At 48.3% G+C, this 22,388-nt stretch overlaps 1 protein-coding gene across 1 annotated transcript; it reads right to left on the bottom strand.

The window, feature by feature from the left end:
- Positions 1-1,314: 1,314 nt before the first annotated feature.
- Positions 1,315-21,469, bottom strand: zfc3h1 (zinc finger C3H1-type containing). Its single transcript, XM_076732769.1, has 35 exons — positions 20,748-21,469; positions 19,662-20,063; positions 19,231-19,424; positions 18,724-19,138; positions 18,269-18,480; positions 17,807-17,930; positions 17,305-17,399; positions 16,982-17,173; positions 16,549-16,710; positions 16,176-16,313; positions 15,737-15,855; positions 15,487-15,627; positions 15,184-15,358; positions 14,984-15,112; positions 12,824-13,471; positions 12,463-12,572; positions 11,901-12,032; positions 11,692-11,813; positions 11,505-11,606; positions 11,297-11,425; positions 10,843-11,020; positions 10,501-10,687; positions 9,738-9,926; positions 9,125-9,362; positions 8,822-8,927; positions 7,011-7,209; positions 6,780-6,874; positions 6,576-6,680; positions 6,370-6,474; positions 5,919-6,081; positions 5,684-5,784; positions 5,336-5,437; positions 4,713-4,752; positions 4,249-4,311; positions 1,315-2,205 (listed from the first exon to the last, which is right to left on the bottom strand). The coding sequence occupies exons 1-35, from the start codon at positions 21,301-21,303 to the stop codon at positions 2,110-2,112; spliced, it is 6,264 nt and encodes a 2,087-aa protein (XP_076588884.1). The 5' UTR covers positions 21,304-21,469; the 3' UTR covers positions 1,315-2,109.
- Between the last annotated feature and the right edge of the window lie 919 nt (positions 21,470-22,388).

The raw sequence follows: 22,388 nt of genomic DNA, 5'->3' as shown, positions 1-22,388 counted from the left end.
AATATAAACACAGACATGTCTCTACATACATCTGAAGTGAATGGCCTCAGTCCTCAGGACTCAGGATCGTCCTCTGAGGTCTGTGTCTTCATCCTGACAGCTGTCTTTTTGAGACCTGAGCTCTGCATCAGTTTGTGTTTCCTGTTTCCTGTTTCTGATTGCCGCCCATGTGACCCGTCAGGAGGAAGTGATGTTCAACCAGAGGACTCCATGTTGTTTTCACCTCCTCACAAACTCAACGCGGCTCAGAGTCCACCGGCCACGTGGAAAAGATTGTGAAGAGTACTTAAAGTATTTTCAAGTACTGCCACACGAGGCCGACCTTTAAAGTACAACTAAAGTGTAAACATGTACAGACACACTAGTATCCCAAAGGTGTATTTGTAATCTCTAAATGTTAGGTTACATGTACAAAGTACAGCTTCCATTACTTTCTAAATGTATTTCAGTTGTACTTTAAATTGAAGAATAGTATGAGCCAATATAAAATAATTAGTATATTTGCAGTTTATTAAGAGTACTTCAAATATGTCCATTTACACAGTCAAGTACACAGAATAAAACTTCAGTTGGACTTTTTTTTCATGGATTCTGACTCCACCAGGTGAGGAGCAGGTGCGGAGGTAGGCGGGGACGTCCAGGTCACTGCAGAGCAGACGAGGGAGGTGAGAACAGGTGTGTGAGGCAGTCAGGTGATGGATGGAAGAGGACGTCTGAGGACATCTGGTGGATAAAAGGAGAACAGCAGAAAGGAGGAGCAGGGAGGCGGACGGAGAGCCACACTCTGCTCCTCTTCACAAGGTGTGAACACGAAGAAGAACAAAGTGAAACAGAAGCTTTCTGTCGTCTCAGGACCAAACGTTCCCTCCACGCTGTCGTCAAAGAGCGAGTGGAAAACTGACCTCAGTGGACAAACTGAGGGCTCACCTGTCCGTCCTCCACACTCTGTCTCATGTCCTCTGAAATCCATCTTGTTTGGAAACCATTTCTGGGATTTCTTATCAAACAATCATCTCACTGAGATGAGCAGGGTGGGGTCATGTGACCTGCCGCATCTCAGCATCACCCTGTTCAAAACTGTGACTTTGACGACGAAAAAAATCTGTTTTTGGAAAATAAAATTGATTTCAGAGTGTAAATCTGATCTGAATCTGTTCAGACTGCCGTCGTCAGCGTCTCAGTGGAATCATGATGCAAAGTCAGGACAGTTACATGGTCGATGTTCTTAGACTGCGACGTTTGATGGACCTTTGACCAACAGATCGACACAAAGACTCTTGTGACTCAATAAAAACTCAGGGGACAATTTTTTTTATCTTTAGAAAATAATTTAATAACATGTAAATGCAACATGTACATATAAAAAAAACAACAGTGGAAGGACTTCTCTCCTCTCCTTGCTAATACTCTTTAATCATTATATGTAGAATTTTGACAAAAAGAAAAAGACAAATTGCACATGAGAGTATGTTGGCGAGGGTCTGCCTGCCTCTAACAGTGCTGCTGGTCTGGAGGCGGATCAGTCTCTGTGGATCAGTCCCTCTTTCACACATTCAGACCCGACGAAGCCAAATAGAAAATACTAAAGCGGCTCCACTCGCAGATCCATAATCAAAAAGTCTGCTTTGTTTTTCTCTGATCACTTAACAAAATAAAAGTCTTGTTTCTCTTCAGGAGACAAAGAAAAGACAACGTGCAGATGTTGCAGCATCACTGGGGGTGGGGGTGGGTGGGGTGGGGGGTGGGGGTTCTTCGGGGAAATTGAAAACCAAACGGGAGGAAATGAAGTCCAAATGAAAAGTGACAGGAACAAAAAGAGGGAGGACATGAATCAAGAGAACAAAGGCAACACTCAGTGTCACTCAGCAGCTGATACTTACGTACATGGTGTGATTTAAGCAGCTCCAGTCAGACTGGAGGCCGCTCAGGGGTCCGAGGAGGAGGAGGAGGAGGAGGAGGAGGAGGAGGAGGAGGAAGCTCTGTCTTACCTCGTCTCATCTGCCTGCTCTCACTCAATCATCTACAGCTGATTGATTCATTGATTCTGCTTTGAGTTTATTGTGCAGCTGATGGACGTCACTCATCTTCTGTCTCATCCACTAAACTGAGTCACTCACTGAGACTCACTCCCACCTGCTGACACCTGTCCAGAAGCCTCCTCAGTCTGTCCGTCTGTCCTCCCTCTGCTGCTTCAGACAGCACCCGCTGCAGGGGGAGGACAGGGACAGCAGGGGGAGACAGGCAGAGGGAGGGAGGAGAGGAGACAAGGGAGGAGAAAAGACAGGGAGAGGGAGGGAGGAGAGGAGACAGAGGGGAGGAGAAAAGACAGGGAGAGAGAGAGGGAGGAGAGGAGACAGAGGGGAGGAGAAAAGACAGGCAGAGGGAGGGAGGAGAGGAGACAAGGGAGGAGAAAAGACAGGGAGAGGGAGGGAGGAGAGGAGACAAGGGAGGAGAAAAGACAGGGAGAGGGAGGGAGGAGAGGAGACAGAGGGGAGGAGAAAAGACAGGCAGAGGGAGGGAGGAGAGGAGACAGAGGGGAGGAGAAAAGACAGGGAGAGAGAGAGGGAGGAGAGGAGACAAGGGAGGAGAAAAGACAGGGAGAGGGAGGGAGGAGAGGAGACAGAGGGGAGGAGAAAAGACAGGCAGAGGGAGGGAGGAGAGGAGACAGAGGGGAGGAGAAAAGACAGGGAGAGGGAGGGAGGAGAGGAGACAGAGGGGAGGAGAAAAGACAGGGAGAGCGAGGGAGGAGAAAAGACAGGGAGAGGGAAGGAGGAGAGGAGACAGAGGGGAGGAGAAAAGACAGGCAGAGGGAGGGAGGAGAGGAGACAGAGGGGAGGAGAAAAGACAGGGAGAGGGAGGGAGGAGAGGAGACAGAGGGGAGGAGAAAAGACAGGGAGAGCGAGGGAGGAGAAAAGACAGGGAGAGGGAAGGAGGAGAGGAGACAGAGGGGAGGAGAAAAGACAGGCAGAGGGAGGGAGGAGAGGAGACAGAGGGGAGGAGAAAAGACAGGCAGAGGGAGGGAGGAGAGGAGACAGAGGGGAGGAGAAAAGACAGGGAGAGAGAGAGGGAGGAGAGGAGACAGAGGGGAGGAGAAAAGACAGGGAGAGAGAGAGGGAGGAGAGGAGACAAGGGAGGAGAAAAGACAGGGAGAGGGAGGGAGGAGAAAAGACAGGGAGAGGGAAGGAGGAGAGGAGACAGAGGGGAGGAGAAAAGACAGGCAGAGGGAGGGAGGAGAGGAGACAGAGGGGGCAGGAAAGAAGTCAGGGGGAGGTAGGAGAGGAGACAGAGAGGACAGACAGAGAGGAGACAGAGGGGGAGGGAGGGGGAGGGAGGGGGCAGCAGGTGAACAGGTGTGCATACAGGTGTGATGTAAACACAAAGGCCTCATTGTGTCACTTCAGGTGTCTCCTCTAAGGATAAAACCAGGTGTCTCTTCAGTTTACACCTGAGACTGAATCTAGCTGCAGTTTGTTAGCACCTGGCTGTTAGCTGCAGTTTGTTAGCGCCTGGCTGTTAGCTGCAGTTTGTTAGCGTCTGGCTGTTAGCTGCAGTTTGTTAGTGCCTGGCTGTTAGCTGCAGTTTGTTAGCGTCTGGCTGTTAGCTGCAGTTTGTTAGCAGCTAGTTGTTAGCACCTGGCTGTTAGCTGCAGTTTGTTAGCAGCTAGTTGTTAGCCCCTGGCTGTTAGCTGCAGTTTGTTAGCAGCTGGCTGTTAGCTGCAGGTTGTTAGCGGCTGGCTGTTAGCAGCAGTTTGTTAGCGGGTGGCTGTTAGCAGCAGTTTGTTAGCGGCTGGCTGTTAGAGGCAGTTTGTTTGCGGCTGGCTGTTAGCGACTGGCTGTTAGCTGCAGTTTGTTCGCAGTAGTTTGTTAGCGGCTGGCTGTTAGCGGCAGTTTGTTTGCGGCTGGCTGTTAGCGGCAGTTTGTTAGCGGCTGGCTGTTAGCGGCAGTTTGTTTGCGGCTGGCTGTTAGCGGCAGTTTGTTTGTGGCTGGCTGTTAGCTGCAGTTTGTTAGCGGCTGGCTGTTAGCTGCAGTTTGTTAGCGGCTGGCTGTTAGGTCTTCAGTAAATAGCGTATGTGGGACGAGTGAACACTGCATCTCCACCCTCCTCCTGAGGTGTTCGAACAATGAGAGTTCTTGAATGTTTTTGCACAACGATCGATGGGCCTGAGACACATGAAGTGACTGAGTGTAAACAGGTTCTGACTGTTTGCATGTCATGCATGTTAAAGACAAACTGAAGGAGGTAAATTACATCTTTCCACAGGGCAGCACACAGTGGAAGGTGATGGAGGGCCTGCTGATAGAGAAGTCGAACCTATAGAAGAATAATAAGAAATAAAAAAGGGAGGGGGGAGAAAAAAGACACCAGACGCCAGAGCATTGTGTCAGTAAGAGAAAAAAACAAAGCGTGGAATGAAGTCAGAGGTTCAGTCGAGTAAATGTACAAAAACACACCAAAGAACAACAAACCAACAGTCAACCAAGAAGCTAAGGCGCTACTTTACACATTACTGCTGTTATAAAACCTGCAGAGGAAAGAATCAGATTCAGGAACAATTAACAGTTATCGACAGCTGAGGGAGAAAAACTTCACACTTTCTGCCGACTTCAAACATTTTCATTGGTTTTAACAACAAAAGAGGAACCTGTTGATTGAAATGATGTTGGCTAAACTTCCTGCCGTTGACTGTCACATCCCCTCCATCGCTAACTCACCTCGGATCGCTCCTTTAGCTCCCTCTCCACAGCTATCGCTCTGCCGAGAAACAAACAGTCCGTCAGCTTCACGTCTGGACAGCCAGCTGCTCAACATCTTCATCTAGTTTTCTGTGTTTATCATCAACAAATCTCATCTTGAGACAACACGTTGGTCCGTCCCTCACTAGTGTCTGACTTCCTGTCTGAAGCTCTCAGTTCCAAGCTCATTGGTTCCCACTGAAGACGTAAATCTTTAAGAATAGCTCACAAATCTGGTTTCATGTTTAAAAGAACTTCAGTAATTTTCCAATAACTTTAACAGTTTAACATTGAGTCTTAATGTGTCTGTGTGATTTTTGTTTTCCAATCATCTTGAGACCCTTTAGATTTATCTTGCAGGCCTTGGAGGGGTGCCGGACTCCATGTTGGGAACCAGTGCTCTCTGGCATAAAGCAGACTGTGGACTGCGTTCATATGTTGACTTTGTCCTTGTTTTCGTCTTCTCGTGGGATTTATTGACCATAAACAGAGTCTCATCTGACCTGTGGCTGAAGCTCTTTGGGTTTAATCTCAACTGACCACCTGGTTTCAGCTCAAACTTTGACATTTTTGACATTTTCTTTGCGTTTCTGTCGACTCACATTTTCCAGTTGGCCAGACACTTTGGAGAGTGACTGCTCAACATCCTGGCCTGGAACTTCAGCTGTTCAACGTTTCCGTCCTGCCACTCCTGATGCAGCAACCTGCGCAGCAACATCTCGACTCAGAAAGCAGCCAAAACAACGGCCTCTGTCCCTGACACACACAGCATTCAGCCACCAGTTTGTCTACTGGTGCAGACGATTACCAGTTAACTCCACAGATTTACATCAGACAGAGACCAAAGACACGAGCGTTTACCTGCTGAAGGTTTCTGAGGTCACAAACGGAGACAACAAAACCTCTGATGAACACCAACCTGATGTTCAAGTGTGTGTGTGTGTGTGTACCTCAGGCCCAGTTCAATGTTGTTGGGCATGGCATATCTCAGTCTCTCCAGGACCAGTGCATGCTGGGACTGCGGCAGACAGCTCAGGTAAAGAGTCACCACCTGAAGATACAACATCAACAAAGAATCATTTGAGCTGCTTTAAACAGCTGAGCCCTCTGATCACGCACGCTCACTCACTCACTCACTCACTCACTCACTCACTCACTCACTCACTCACTCACATGCGCACACACCTTGTTGTGGAAGTGGTAGCAGCTCCAGAACTCCGCCGGGTTGAAGAGAACCTCCAGTCGAGACGGGACGGTGCTCAGACAGCGCTGCACCAGATCTGAGAACAGTTTGGACTGACTGCTGGCTGGACCGCAGGCCTGCTGACGGCTGCTGAACAGCAGGTAACTGCAGACACACAAACGGTCTGTGATCAGAGCTTGGAGCAGAAGCCTTCAGGTCTCACACAGCTGATACCGATTCACGTTTGTGTGAGCTCATCAAAGATCATCTGTGAGGGAAGAAGCTCCACTCTGCAACACCACCGTACAACCAGAGTGTTTCAGCAGAGTGAGACCTCTTCTCTGCAGATGTAGTTCTCTCTGATGTCATGTTGTAAATGTAAACAGAGGCGGAGCTCAGTGAGAAACAGTGAGGCTTGAAACAGCAGGTGAAGCTCCTGCAGGTGACACTCACTCCATCCACAGTTTGTGAAGCTCTTCCAGCTTCAGGGGTGACGCCAGCGCTCTCTCAAAGGCGTCCACCGTGTCCTCCACAGAGCCGTGCAGCCACTGCCAGCGACTGCAGCAACAACCACCAACACAGTTTAAACTCAAGGATTTACATCTAATATGTATTACGCTTTCTCACACACACACACACACACACACACACACACACACCAGTGGATCAGGTGGAGGTAAGGCATCTGCTGACTGAGCTGCTCCTGAAGCTCCTTGATGATCGGACCTCTCAGCAGCTCCTCGGTGGGAAATCCAAGAATGTGTCTGAAGGAAGGAAAGGACAACAGAGCGTCACTCATCCAGTCCAGTCCTCGCCGTGTCTCAGCGTTTATCTCAGCTCCACACAGAGCACACACAGCGTACCGCAGGACGTCCACAGGTTTCTTCTGACTCTGCTGGTCCTCACAGAGACTCAGGATGAAGCCTCTGAACAGAGGGACGATGGCGCTCGACTTGTCCTGTCAGACAACACGAGACAGAAGACATGGAGCCACCTGCAGTTTCACTGAGCAACACTCACGACGCGAACCTGCTCGCTGTACATCCAATCGCATGCAGACGGTCCCTCTGTGTGTCGGAGCAGCCTGAGCTCACCTGAGCCATGAGGAACTTGCAGGAGTGATAGAAGACCTCGGCGTTGTTGGGACACTCGGCCAGGACGTGAAGCCACATGTTGACCGCCTGATCTGCGTTTCCTTTCCTGATGTGGAGGTCGGCCAGAGCGTCTCTCAGAGTGCAGGACTCGGGACAACACTCCAGCAGAGACTCACAGAGAGCAACGCCCTCATCAAACCTGCAGGGACACAACAGCAGCGTCTTTCAATACAGCGTTCAAGCACGTCAACGTTTCTAAATAAATAAGGTCAACAAAGCCCAAACGCTGCACGGTCCGCCTCCTGAAGAAGACAAGCCTGCATGAAACACTGAACTTAGAGAGAAGATCTGTTTTTGATCTGAAAGAAAGCAGCCAAACACGCTAAGACGTCAGTCCTCTCAGTAAAAAGATCCTTCAGCCTTTTCCATAAAACCTGAATATAACTCAACATAGGGCTGGGCGATATGACTGAAAACTGTATCACAATATAAGTGTTTTATATCGGTCGATATTGATAATTATTGATATTTTTTATGACCTATTTAAAATAAGGACCAGGAGAAAAATACATTAAAATTAAACATTTTTATTTTAAATTTAACCTTCCTCTGATTATAATCCCCTCAGCTATCAAGACAGAAAGGAAATGAAATGTCAACACGACCATGGAAAACACTCACATAATAAATGTCAATAAAAGTGTAAAAATGTAAACAGAGAGAAACCTGAGAACTCTTTTTCTTCAGGTTTACTGACAGGAAGTTCACGAGCTGATTCACCTTCTGCTGAATAAAATGTTTTCAAATATGTGCAGCGTTTTGTGAACAAAGCAGAAACTGAGGTAGACCTGACATCTGTGACATACAACAAACAAACATGACAGACAGTAACACTGATCGAGCTATAAAACCAGCCCAGACATATGAAGAACTTCAATAACTCATAACATACGTGAACTATTCTTACTATACTATAGTTTATTATATTTTTATTGCAAGTGTGCTTAAAAAAAAAAAGCATGTGAAAGAGATGTTTATAAGCTGTCTTCTCCACAGAGCTCAGCGGAGCACGTCTTTATCGTTATGACACCACTGCCTCCGTTATGTCTTTGTGCCTTTTAGATGATTGGTCATAAGGCGCTGAAGCAGAGCACCTCTGCATGGCGGTCTGCTGCTTGTGCGGCGGTGCTGCGGTACGGATGTTGTTGGACGTTGGCGAATACGCTGCGCTCTGAAGGGTGAGCGCGGCGAAGGTGGTTAAACAGTTTGTGGTACTAACCGGTCTTGTGGGGACGACGGTCTTGCATACTTTACAGACCACACTGGTCTGACTACGGTCCGACTTACAAAATCCAAAAAACTGCCATACTGGCGAGCTGACTTTCCCTGTTTTATCGACAATTTCTTCGCTTGTTGCAGCGCTCACTTTCTACTTATCTCAGTCCTCGCAAAGAATCAAACACGAGACAACGCAATGGCGCAACCAAACGAGATACTGTTAAATGATTGGTTGTTAGCGTGTCACTCCCACTGATCAACGATCACTCCCTACGTTGCTCGGTTACCTGAGAGCGAGTGCCTTTGTTCATGCAACCAACCTTGCTTTACAACTTCTGGTTTCTTCCAACGAAGAAAAAAAATTATCGAATGTTCCATTGGACGCATTTTTTTATTGATATTGATTATGTGTCTATCGCGAGACATATCATTATCGTTTTATCGCCCAGCCCTAACTCAACAAAATAAAAACATGCTTCATTCTCACACGAACGATCACGTGCATCAGACCAATCACAGATGAGTCAGCTCACCTCTCCAGCAGTTTGTTGAGGAAGATGAGGTTGGTGTGAAGAGGCAGGCAGGCCAGCGTCCTCTCGCTCTGAGACAAACCCTCATCAGTGCATTGATGGATGGCGTCTTAGAGGGGAAACAAAGACATGGACCAACGGCGTCAGACTGAAACCTGAGCCCTCTCAATCACGTTTAAAACAAAGTGATCTTTTTCTGTAGCAGCACTGTGTCAATAAAGGCTGTTAATAAAGAATTAAAATCACATTTTTCTCCGTCTTTCTGCTGTTTAACACGTCGTTTGGAGGTGTTCGGCGGATCGGTACCTTGGAACAGAGCGATGAGGATGTCAGGCGGCGTGCTGACGTCCTGCACCGTCCTCCAGGGCAGCATGAAGGACTCCCTGCTGACCAGTCTGGACGGACCGGACTCCGCCGGGTCGTACAGGCTGAACGGCAGCCGGTCGAACTCCGTCAGGTGGATGTACGAGAGCCAGAGCAACGCACGGTCGCTGGCTGTCAGGTGCTCGGCGATGCTCCGGTCGTGGGCTGATTTCAAGGCATTCTGCACACAAATCAAACATCTTTCTGATCATCACTTCATCTCACAGTCAGACAGTCCACAGAGTCCAGACGTGTCCACGTCAAACAACTCAACCTCTAAATGAAGCTTTTCGTGAGAATTTTAGTTCTGAGTCTTCAGTTCTATGCATCTGCCTTTGATTCATGACTGTGGGCTGAATTCTGCTCATTTCACTGCTGTGTTGTGTTTTACTGAACTGCCGCTGCAGGAACAGATGGATTCAAACCACTGTTTCATCTCTCAACACTGAGCTGCTCATGTCCATAGTGTTCAGTGTTACACTGAAAGTGTTTCCAGCACAGCAGATTCAGAGCAGAACGGTCACTTTTAGAACATCTCTTTCTGCTCATGTCTCACCTGTAAAATGGCCAGAGCGCTCTCCATCCTGCCTGTGAACAGGTTGAGCTCGACTCTGTAGAGCAGAGCCTCCATCAGCTGGAAGGACAGTTTGTCTGAGACACCAGCAGAAGCTTCAGTGAGGAGAAACTGCAGCAGGCGGTCACACACGTAGTCCTTCCCCTCGAACGAGCTCTCCAGGTTTAAATACTGCAGAGAGAAAACCATCAGCTCACACCAAGACCTCGAAAACACAGAATCAACCACAGACAGTTCAATTTGTTCTCCAGCTCAGAGTGAAACAAACACATAACAGAATGTGATTATCCGCTAATCCTTTTTGACATAAACTCAACTGAAAACAGTACAAAGACGATATATCTAATGTTTGAGCTCATCAGCTTCGTTGATTTTTGTAAATATCGGTTTATTCTGAGTTTGATGCAGCAAAACGTTTCAGACACGTTGAGACAGGAGCAACAAAAGACCAATGATCTGAGCTGTATTAAAAGACAGTTGTTCAGTGCTGATGCCACGTCTAGATGCTGCAAACCTGTTTTTATGCTTGTAAATATGAAAAAAGCTCAGGACAACAACTGTAAACTATATCAGAAATGCGGCTGCTGAAAAACAGCTGCTTCTGCTGTGTTTACAGTGAAACAGTGAGAGAGCCACGACTGAGCTGGAGCGCTGCCGGAGGACAGCTGGAGGACAACCTGAGGACAGCTGGAGCCTGAGGACATTCAGCACGAGATCACAAGCCTTCAGTGGAAACAAAACTTACGTTCCACCACACTTTGTAGTTGGGTGCATGCTCCACAGCCATCTCACACATCTCCTGGACCTCCTCCCTGCTGCCTCGCCTGGAGAACAGGGACAGGTAGTGGCTCCACACCTCGGGGTTATCACAGTTAGTCTCCAGAGCGCGAGACAACGTGTTCAAGGCAGCTTCCAAACACTCTGCCGCAGACCTACACACACACACACACACACACACACACACACACACACACACACACACACACACACAGCTTTAGATTCTCATCGTTCAGAGCAAAGTCTAACGAGGAGTTCAGAATAGAAAACAAAGCAGAAGCCAGAATCAGCGGGTTGTTCAGTGACTCACGTCTCGTTCTGATTGAGGTATTTGTAGGCTAATTTGATCCACAGCTGAGTGTCTCCAGAGCTCTCCAGGACGCTGGTCTCCAGGTTTGATATGTCGTCTGTCTCACTGGTGAAATAGCGTTTGTCCTCTGATGTGACGCAAACGTCCAGAGTGGACAGGCTGGTCTGAGAGCAGTCGCCTGGACAAAGACACACAGTGGACAGATGACGTCCAGCTGATGGACAACAGAACGTCGCAGCGTTGAAGTTACTGAACATCAAATATTAATATGATGTATTTGATGGAAATACACAAAAAAATACTGAAACCGGGAGTTTGCGGACAAAATGTCGACGCTTGAGCAAAGAAAGCTTCTTAACCGAGGGGCGCTGATATCATGAAGCCTCTCGTCTGACTGAAAGACGGCAGACATGTTTGTCTTTCTGTGAGCGGCTGCCGGTAAACGCGTCCTCACCGTGTCTCCCGGCCGTCAGGTTTCCAGCTGCGGTCTCGTCCCCGCTGTCGTCCTCTGGGAGGAAGCTGCTCTGTGTGGACGGCTTCGGTCTCCACCTCCTCGTGTCCTTACAAGTGGTGAACGGAGGGACTGGAGGAAGACGAAGAGTTCACAAGCCTGCAAACAGTTTCTCTGATGACGATGAGCATTAAGGGAAAAGTTCACTGACCGTGTCGTTTGCTCTCGTTCACTTTGCTGACGAGGAGGACGGCCTTCTGGTCGATTCCCATCCGGTCTTTGTTGGTTCCAAAGAGCTTCTTCATGTACTTTTCTACAAATCAGAAAAATGTGTTTTAGCTCCAAACACTTTCTGTTTGAACAGTCTACTGACACAAATGGGTCTCTCTGCGGTCCACCTGTGGCAACGCTGATGTCCTCGTCTGAGCTGCTCTCAGAACAGCCAATCAGAGGCAGACTGTACGACAGGATGTCCTGGAAAAGCTGGTTTCCAGTCAATGTGCAGTTTCTCATGTGCTGCCTGCAGGACAGAGGGAGCAGACAGAGACAACGATGAAGGTGACAAACAGCAGGACAAGCAGAGAGTTAATGATGCTGACGTTCTCACCATCTGCAGTCGTCGTCATTGCAGGTTCCTGTCAGGTCGAAGCGACAGAAACACTTTCTTGGCTCGATGGTGTTGCTGTATGTTACAGAGCTCAGTGATAACTTCTCCTTGGTCCTGTAATATGGACTGAACCTGACACACAGAGGACACAGAGATTCTTCATCATCATCAGAAATCTGCTGCTTTGGTTTGGGTTTTAAAATATGAAATACTTTAAATACTAAAATCTGAGTTTTTAAAGTAGTTTGTGGTGTTCAGCAGCTTGTCTGTCAGACAGGTTGTTCAGGTAATTTAAAATGATCAACCTCTTGTTTTCTTGCTTTATATGTTATTGTTTTTATGATTTTACTTCACACATTTCTACTTCTTGTGTCCCTTAGTCTCTTCTTGACTTCCCTCTGATCCACAGAGGCTGAGCTGTGCTATGATTTGGTATTATGTAGGTCTGGTTCTGACACAGCGTGAGCCTGCAACTGAATGCAAAAGCATTGTGAGGGAAAGCAAAAGTAGTTCTTAAAAAACCTTCCCAGTGTGACCCCTCAGCGCCTCTCTACTCTTATACCTGTATGATTTGAAGACCAGCAGAGGGCTGTGATATGCTCCAAAAGGAACGGGCTTCAGCTCCAAGCTCCCTGATTGGCTCGTGGCTGCGTCCACCTCCACTGAAACCACCTGCAGTCACAGAAAAATATGATATTGATGGTGAATATGAAGTGAATAAAATCAATTTATTCTAACACAATGTAATCTATTACTAATATAAAAACTGTGGCCAATGGAACTACAGAAGATCTAAACTGCTGAAAGTGCATTTATTTAAGGTCCTTAACATGTGCAGATACCCTGCACGATCAAGTGAACTTTTAAAGAAAGCGTGTTGCAGTTTCAGTCCTGAAAAAGTATTTTAACGTGCTGCTGGTCACCTTTCCAACTGGGGGGTTGTCAACATTTTCTCCCACTTTGTGCAGCTCACTCAGCAGTAGCTCTCCCAGCCGGGCCTGCTGCTGATACCTCAGCTTCAGAGCGTCCAGATCCAAGCCCGAAAACATCTCTGCAGGAGGCTTGGAGCTGGTGGGGGTCTTGGCAGGTTTGGCAGAGCAGCTGTCTTTAGCTGGAGTGGAGCTCAGCTGCTCCAGGTTGGGTTTGGTGAATGTGCTGCTGGACTGAAGGAGGGAGTGTCTGCGGCTTCCTTTGGCAGCGGCAGCAGGTGTAGGCGTTGGTGCAGGTGCAGATTCTGATTCGTGATCATCAGCCTCGGGCACGTCTTCACTGTCCAGGGTGAGTTTGTCCTGGGTGAGGTCGTGCAGGGAGGGCTGGGGCAGAGGGAAGGGGGTGGAGGGAGGGGGGAGCTGGCTCTGAGGGTCAGGAGGGGTGGAGGCTCGTACTGGGGGCTCTATGAGCAGATCTGAAGGGAGTCCTTTGTTGCGCAGGGCCTGAGCCTCCTTCAGCTTCTGGATCTTGAGGGCGTACTCTGACTCCAGCTGCTGCAGCCGCTGCTTCTGAGCGATCAGCTCTGCAAAGTGACGCTCTGATCCGCGAGGGGCTCCATCCACACGCAGCAGCTTACTGGACTGAGAGGGGGCAAACGTAGAGTTCATTCAGTGCTGCATGTGTACATACGTGAACAACAGGAGCAACAACAGCAAAACAGAGATGACGTTACCAGATAAACTCAAGCACCAAAAGAGAGTCCCAGACATGACTCCAGTATGTGTCCCATCATCGAGCTTTGCACATTAAATATAATGATATAATGCCAGACTGCACACTGCAGCGTCACTGATACACACTGATTTAAGTCTGTAATGGCTCTGATCAATATTTATTATTCTTCATTATCATCCTCATTACCCAGTGACTCCTGAATGTGTGTGCTGTTCGATCCATAAGAGGTAAATCAAGTTCAAGTGCCTCCAATCTGGAAATTTAACTGCCATTTTAATCATCAATCATCATAATCAACATATTCCACGTGATGCTAATTTGTACTACGTCATATAATCAGGCTGCTAAACAATGCTAACATGCTATCAGACGACACACACCACTCCGTCAGATATTTAAACTAACGCTGGCTGTGCAATATGGAAATAAAACGGGTTTAAATTAACACTAAAAACTATTACAGCGAGTCAAAACTCATCTTAACAAACCTTCCCTCTTCGTGGTTAACACCGCAACAGGTAAGAACACTACCGGTAGCTTCAACGGCAGCTAAGCTAACTGTGTTATTAACTGTAAGGCAGCTAATGTTAGCAGACTGTACGATAGCATGTGGCTAATGTTTGCTAACCAAGAAAACACGGCGGTAAAAAGCGGAAGTATCTAATTAGCTAACTCAAACGTATTATTTCCTTTTAAAACGTGCCGTTTAACTCGTCAGACGCTGAGAAGGTAAACTGAAACAGCATTACACTCGTTTCAATGCTGGTGAACGTTACAGATGTTCCGCTGTCACTCGGCCGTTACGGCAAACGCAACGTTCGCAAAGCGAAGCTGATATCATAACGGAAACGTCCCCAATGACCCTCCAAAAATATCGATCAGTATTTCATCGTTATTCGGGGACATTAAAACGACAGGTCGACAACATGGTGCTGAGGCAGAAACAGCCACTGATTTCCTCTAAAACGTCTGGACTTGAGCTCAAATACAAGTCTATTATTGAGGTCCTGACTTACTAACTGGAGTAAAGCTGAAAGTGTAAAGTATACTTCAGTACAGAAGTAAAAGTACAAATACGATAAAGCATATTTGAGCTGTATTTGAAATGAAGGCAGCAGGAAGCCTCAAAGTGAAGAAATAAAGGAGGTTCATGACTTCATTTCTCCTCCTGATGGTACACACCTGCCTCACAGGTATTCTGCTGCCATGACAACTATTCAACCCAATTACTGCTTACCTGCAGCTCAGGTGACCAAACCATGATGTCAAGTGAAACAGGTAAAACTCTCCCCAGAAGATGCAGTTCTTAAAAACTGTTATTTTTTGAAGAGAAGCTCAGAGCTGCTGTAACCGTCCAGCCTGCCTCACACACTCCGCCCACATACACCTGCACTGATGGACTTCAAAGTGTTGCTCACCTGCTTCTGGGTGGAGTCTGTTTGGCGTTTCGAGCCTCTGCCGGCAGTCAGCCGAGTGTGAGCCAGCTCCTGCTCCAACCTGACGGTCAGACTCTTCTTTATGGACACTCGATGTTCAACGCGATGCACCTGCAGAGGAGGACCAGAGGTCAGACATGAACCAGGACTCAAACAGCCTCTCTGTGGGCTCGCCCTCCCACCTGTTCCTGCAGCTTCTTGAGGAGCGTCCTGTTGGCGCTGGCGATCTTCTCTGACGCCTGCAGCTGCTCCCTCAGTTTGGCCACCTTCCCCTCAGCGGCCTTCAGAGACTCTCTCTTCTTCAGCTCCTGCTGGAGCAGGTGTCTCAGCACGGCCTCGTCCCTCTGCAGCAGCTCTCTGTGAGACAGACTCGGTCAACGCGCTTCACCGTCTGCTGCATCAACACCACCCTAATGCTTCCTCCACACTGCTTCAGCGATGTGTGTGTGTGAGCGTCTGCTGCTCATGTGTGCTGAAGGTCTCACCTGTGTTTGTTGAGTCTCTGCTCTGCTTCGGTCAGTTTCAGCTCCGCAGCTGACTTTCCAGGTGAGTCCAGCACAGAGTCAGAGACGGCAGGTGAGGTGCAGCTCACACTGTGGTCCTTCAGCATCTTCTGCTTCTCCCTGCTGTGACACATCACAAACATGTCCCTCTGTTAAACATCATGAGAGCACCACCGAGTGATTCTGATGGCTGACCTTAACGAGCTTGTAGTAATGACAGTACTTCCTGTACCTGGCGATTTCCTCTTTGAGCAGGCGGTACTCGGCCTTCTTGGCTTCAGGTAACGCCTCCGGAGTTCTGACGGGGTTGTTCTCCTTCTCAGATCCTGACGCTGCTTTCGGCTTCGCTGCCTGGAAAAGATTTTTGTTTTGTGTTTAGATTGTATCTGAGAAGTTTGGACGGACAAACGTTAGATTTCAGACACACTCATCATGCTGCCTTTCACCCTGAGACCGACCACATTACTGACTGACTGATCCGCTCGTCATCATCAACAGTCATTGATGGCTCAGGTGTTTCTGCTGTCACGACTTTGAGAATGACCTCAGTTTTACAAACAGGCTTCAGTTTGTCCTCTGGATTACAGGTGTTTCAGTGAGGAAAGACTATGACTATGACGTGAAATAACTGTTGTTCTAATGTTCTCTCATGTCTGGTGAGCTGGACCCACCTCCACGGTCCTCCTGGCCTCTTTGATCATGAACTCCAGCCCTCCAAACGCTGCCTGTGTGGAACTGCAGGCGTCCATATCGGAGTCGCTGTCGTCCGAATCGTTGAGAGAAACCACCACCGACTTGTGTCTGGGCAGCTGGAGGGAAACACGACAACGAGCAGGTGAATCCACTGATCCCAGACCTGTTACTGTCCACTAAACACTGAATCTGATGGTCTGTGGCTGCTGCAGGATGAAGCTCCACATCATCATCATCATCATCACAGGCGGAGTGTTGTTGCTCTCAGCTGCACATCTGCTTGACATGGTTTTAGTGTGTGAGGTGAAGATAGTAGAGTCTAGTTTGTGTGTGTGTGTGTGCGCTTCTCACCACCAGTGGAGCTCTGTTAGCGTGATGTCCTCTGCTGAACTTGTTGCTTCTGGACTGAGACACCGTGTTCAGACTGACGGTGCTCAGGTTTCCTCTGGCCGGCGGCTGGACGCCTGCAGGAGGCTGACGGCCGGGCGACTGAGGACCGCTGCAGCTCTTCTCCTGCAGACAAACGTCACGTTCATGTTCAGAGGCTGCGCTCCGTCAACACACATCATGGAATCAGTGAGTCCGTCACTGAGCAGCTCCATCGTCATTTTTAGTCTCAGTTTTCTGAAACAAGCTGCAGTTTAACATCTACAGTAGACACTCTGCAGAAAGTTTAGGACAAACTGTTTCCAGCTTCATGTGGACCTGCTGTCACTGTGAACATGTAACTGTGGGTGGAGGAGCACCACCCACAGTCTGAGCAGAGCAAACACTCGACACAAACCTCAGTCGCTGCCACTCTCTTGTTGGCCATAGACATCAGACAGGTCTCCCTGAGCAGCATCTCCTCCTCCTCTTCCTCGTCAGCGAAGGGAGGTTTCGGTGGAGGCTCCAGCTCATCTGGTGGAGGGGGGAGAGGTGGAGGGGGGGGAGGTCCACCGGACAGCATGGGGGAGAGGAACGGCTGAGAGAAATCCTGAGAGAGAGAGAGAAAGATGACTTTATGTCAAAATTAATGACGTTTGTTCATTTCACTCTGCAGAACAAACATCAGCTGCATGTTTCCACTTTAACGCTCTGCTGCAGCGTGGGGGGGGGGGGGCGTACCATTCCAAACTGATGGGAGTCAGTCAGGTAAAGAGACACCTGAGGGAAACATCCTGGATCGTCTGCAGCCAGCTGGTTGTGTGTTGGCGACGGCACTGAAACACACAACAGGAAAACAGTCATTATTATTATATGTACTACAGACACTCAGTCCACTGACAGAGTGATGCATCTGTTCACTCATAAACAGTCTTTGTGTGAAGACAGATGGCAGCTCATCAACCAGAGGACACAAACTTTACTGAGACAGACAGACAGACAGACAGACAGACAGACGGACAGACGGACGGACGGACGGACGGACGGACAGGCAGGCAGGAGAAGCTGCTGCAACATGTTTTCATGAATCTTTGATAATAACACGAGTGAAGAGAAATAAAAGGTTTCTGAAGCCGTTTGTTGCCAAAGAACAACCAATAAACTGTTTCATAATCGAACTGATCTGATTGGACGTACAGCTCATCTACCAGCTGTCACCTTCTGACAGCACAGCTCTGCTCACCTGGTGAACTGGTCTCGCTGTCCGTGTCCATCGCCACCTCGTCATAGTTGTCATACTGGTAGAGGTTCCCTGAGGCGTCCACACCTTGTTTACCCGCAGACTTCCTGTGCTCCCGATCTCTGGACTGCAGCAGAGAAACACTTCAGCGCTCATTTGTTTAACACAGTTATTCTGATGATACTTCGTTCTTTCAGTCATTTTTCCATGAAAAACAAACGTTTGTCTGATGTGACAGTAAACTGAAGCTCTTTGGGTTTTAGATTTTTAACTGAGAGACATCAGCTTGGACTTCTCACCGTTTGGATTTTTCACTGTTTGCTTACATTTGATTGGCCGAGCCATTAAATCCACTGAGTAAACAAAGAGTGGTTTCAGTCTCTGTCACAGTGGATGAACCAGAACCAGACGCACTGAAATCAGACAGACACATGAAGGAACAGGACGGTTTGTGTCCGTCCTTACTTTGCTGCGCGTCCTCGTCTTCCCTCCCACCAGCTTCATGAAGCGGTTGTACTGCTCGTCCTGGTTGGACAGATCGCGGATTCTGCGGATCTCGTCCTCTCGTTTGCGTCGCTCTTCCTCTTCCTGCCGTCGTTTCTCCTCCTGCTCTCTCTGCTGCTGCAGCTTCCACGTCTTCAGCTGCTGCTTCCTGACCGCCTGCTTCGCCGCTGAGCCTGAGAGCAAGATTACTATTGGTTAGTCATATTATTATTATTGTTTCCATGGTTGGTCTGTCACACTGTCTGTCAGGCTGATCCCGTCATTCTTCATACATCAAGAGGCTGCTGTTTCTGTTTGTACGGAAGCTCCAAATAAAGGAAGAAAATGATCAAATGTGACAACGTTCACACATTTATCAACTCATCCAATCAAAGGGGGCCCCGTCAACTGGGCCACCTGACGGCAGGTGTTCTCACCTGAGTTTATCATCTTCTTGGCCATGTGAGGTTTTCCTGGAGCTCTGCTTCTCTCCAGCAGAGGTTTGGGACCAGGTTTAGGACAGAGTTTGGGCCTGTCTCTGTCTCTGTCTGGAGGTCTGGGCCCGGTCTTGGTTCTGTCTCGGTCCCTGTCCAGAGGTTTGGACCTGGTTCGGTTCCTGTCTGCGGCGGCAGTGGCGGCAGCGGAGGAGGCAGATCTGGTGGTGACCCGCTGCCTGCCGGCTGGAGCCCCTCCTGAGCTGAAGCTCTTCTCCTGGACCACTTTAGTGATCCGGTCTTTGCTCTTCTTCATCACCTGCAGCTCCTTCTGCTGCCACTTCTTACTGGCCGACTGCAGAGCAAGGAGACGCAGCTGCAGCTCCGACAGCTCCTCCTCCTCCACCTTCACCACCGGCTGCTCGGCGGCGTGAAAGAGATTCAGACTGTTATTTTGGATTATGTACAAATCATCACCTCTCTAGTAACAACCATCAGTGTCAGCCCCACCTTGTCAGGTGAGATGACGGAGTCCTCGCTGGAGGCCGAGGATTCGCTCCGGCACGAACACGTCTTTGGCGTCTTCTCGTCTTTGTCTGTTTCTTCGCTGCAGCACGGACATGTCTTCTTCATGGCGTCCGAGTCTTCATCAGCGTTCTGTTCTGGCTCGGCCACAGCTTGTGCTGTTCTTTCTTCTTCTTCACCTGGAGAGACACAGACAGGAAGTGAGACTTTAAAATACTCTTTCACTTTAAAATAATCTATTTGACAGATTGGTTTGTTCATTTCTATTCCGTTTGATGACTTCTGGATTTTGAGGTGTTTCTTCTTACTTTTCTGTTTCTGATTTCTGAAGCGAACAAACATTTGACTGACTTTGATGTCGATGAACTTCCGGTTTCAGAACAACAGTAAAGTCCAACAGTTTTCTTTTTGCTCACCCTCCATCTGCGCTTCCCCTCCGTCGTCCTGCTCGGACCACTTCCCCTTCAGCTCATCCAGGTTAATGGGGGTGGGAAGTTTCTGTCGGAGAGGCTTGATGTTGAACGCCTGGAACACTTTCCTCTCAGCCGTCTCCAGCTCGGCGGTTTCCTCTGGACTCTGAGCCGCTTCAGGTACTGGTTTGGTCTCTGTAATACTGGCAGTGTTGTCTGGGGTCTGGTCTCTGGCGGGGGACGCGCTGGGCTCCAGAGCCATCGTCTCCTCTTTACGGATGCACTCCAGCTCCAGCTGAATCTGCTTGTACTTGCACAGTAAATCCTCGAAGGACTCGTCAACACTGTTGTCTGGTTTGGAAACACTGTGAGCCGGTTTTCTCGCCTGGTTCCTCCCCGGTAGTTTTTCTGTTGTCAGATGTTCAGGAAAACAGAAGTACGGCAACAAATAACGATTCAGCTGCTAATTATTTTCTTAATTAATGGATTGATTACTCATCTATTCCATAAAAGAGTCAAGTGTCAGACAGAAGTTCCATATCTGAGAAACTCAAACATCTTATTTCATCCAACCAGTAACTGCAGATGTGTTCTTCACTAACTCACAGAAAATATGATTCACTTCCTGTTCTGAGGGACACCACCTGTACTGCCACTGTGATCCACCTCAGTGACACTCGTAAAGACAGCGAGGAGACAGGAAGTTCACAGCTTCACAGCAGAGACGCGTCCTTCTCTGGTTTTGTTTCAGTTTAACACATTCATCGGCTGTAAAGTGTGACTCATCTCACACATGAATGTACGACAAGAACGTTTCTATAAACATGGCAGCAGGTCTGACTGGGACCCACAGCTGTTAAATTCAGGAGTTCTGAAACATGACAGATAATGTACTGATGATGCACTTTATATGGATCAACATTAAAGCCTTGTGACACTGTTAAGGGCAACATGGACATTAGTTTTATCCGTTTTTCTTACATCACGATCATTGTCTCCAGCTAGCAGACATTCACAGGCCCTCGGTGAGCTGTAATTCAATCAGTGTCCCTGAGGACTGCTGACTTTGTGGTGGAACAAAGGAAAGGATACGTTTTCTCGAGGGGGAGACTTTCATGTTGCCGTGACTCTCTCCGGGCCCGTAACGACCGAGGGGACCTCTGCTGTCTCCGCGTCCCCGGCTGCCTCGGTTCCAATTCCCGCGTCCACCGTTCGGCATGGCCCGGTGCCTGAACCTGCCCAGGGCACCGTGGCTCCGCTCCCAGAAGCTGGTTCGCGGGTTCGGCTCGCCGTGAGGACCGAGCCCCGGCGGCGGCGGCAGCAGCGGCGGAGGAGAAGGAGCAGGAAGCCGGTCGGGCCCGCTCGGCCCACACTGCTGCCTGTGGCTCGGGGGGAAAGGGCCGTGCCCGTGAGGTCCGCGGTTGTATGGCATAAGGAGGCGGAAATCTGGCGGTTGGTGACCCATGTGCGGCAGCATGTCGTGTGGATGTTGGTGAGGTTTTCGTGTCCGTGGAGGAGCGCCGCGGCGGGGCCTGTTACCATCCCCCCGCCGGATCGGCACACTTTCCTCGGTTTCATCATCGCAGATCTCTCCGTCCTCGAGCTCTCCCTCCTCTCTCGGAGAACGATGAACCGTATTTAAATGCATCCTGTCGTTAAGGCCGAACTGACTACTGATTGTAAACTCATTGGACTGTAAATGTTAAATTCATGTTGCCGTTTCACCGAACATTTGATAGGAAGTCAATCCGCTCGCCCGGAAGATTAGCTCAGACAGATAGCTTCCTCTCCTCTTCTGCTCATCCAACTCTCGCGATACAACGAGACTTACGAGACCGGAAACAGCCTATGTAGAGTATAGAGAGAGATGAGTGTCGTTTTTCTTTCAGTGTTAATCAAATTGTTGGGAAATGATCGTATTTGACTGTAGTTCCGGTTTGAGAAAGAACATAAATGGATGTAAAACACAGACAAAAACAAACAAACAAATGCTTCATATGCATGTTTAGATGTGAGAAACTAATACTACAAAATACACACACACACACACACACACACACACACAAAAGGACTGGCTGAGGTGGCCAGCTCTGGAAGAAATGAGGAGGAAGAAAGGAGGAGGAGAAAGCATCCCAGGCTGAGCCATCATCCCTGATGGAGAACATGTCCCACCCCATACTGAACACTATGACAGCACTGGGCAGCTCCTTCAGCCGCAGGCTGCTTCAATAGATGGCCGAAGGCTAAAACTGAGAAGACCCTCCTCTCCACCGTAATTTTCATGCAAAACTGATTGAATGAAGTAAAGTACAAAAATGACAAGACAAAATTAATTCAGTGAATCCAGTATCTAACCAAGCAAAATAATAACTTTATTAGTTAAAAAGCTTTTGTTGTAGAAACCAAACATTTAATCAAATTTCTATTCATTTTGTGCCTGTCTGTGTCGTTGGTTGTGATGTCTTGTTTTTTGTTAAATTATATGTTCACGATCTTCTAGAAACATTCAGATCACCACTATTATAATATAGTTACATAATATAAGACTTTATTGATCCAATCCTGGGGAAATTCACTTGTTACAAGAGTAAAAAGGACATAACTGACATTCCAAAATATAACTATTATTGAACTGAACTATGTGTACTAACTGTATACTGTACAATGAACTATATGTTTTCTTTATCATGGCTTTAAAAAAAAAAAAAAAAAAAAAAACCTCTGTGAACACGC

The sequence above is a fragment of the Chaetodon auriga genome, chromosome 6 (assembly GCF_051107435.1).
Source record: "Chaetodon auriga isolate fChaAug3 chromosome 6, fChaAug3.hap1, whole genome shotgun sequence".
NCBI classification, from domain to species: Eukaryota; Metazoa; Chordata; class Actinopteri; order Chaetodontiformes; family Chaetodontidae; genus Chaetodon; species Chaetodon auriga.
Note: the sequence above shows the minus strand (reverse complement) of the source record. Positions and strands in the feature narration are given on the sequence as shown.

Excerpts from the sequence above, each read along its gene's own strand:
- zfc3h1 (XM_076732769.1), bottom strand. The coding sequence starts at position 21,303 with ATGCATTTAAATACGGTTCATCGTTCTCCGAGAGAGGAGGGAGAGCTC. Across the intron at positions 12,033-12,462 it reads CTGGTCTTCAAATCATACAG|GTTCAGTCCATATTACAGGA; the intron begins GTATAAGAGTAG and ends TCTGTGTGTCAG. Across the intron at positions 7,210-8,821 it reads CTCAACAAACTGCTGGAGAG|GTTTGATGAGGGCGTTGCTC; the intron begins GTGAGCTGACTC and ends GTGTCCCTGCAG.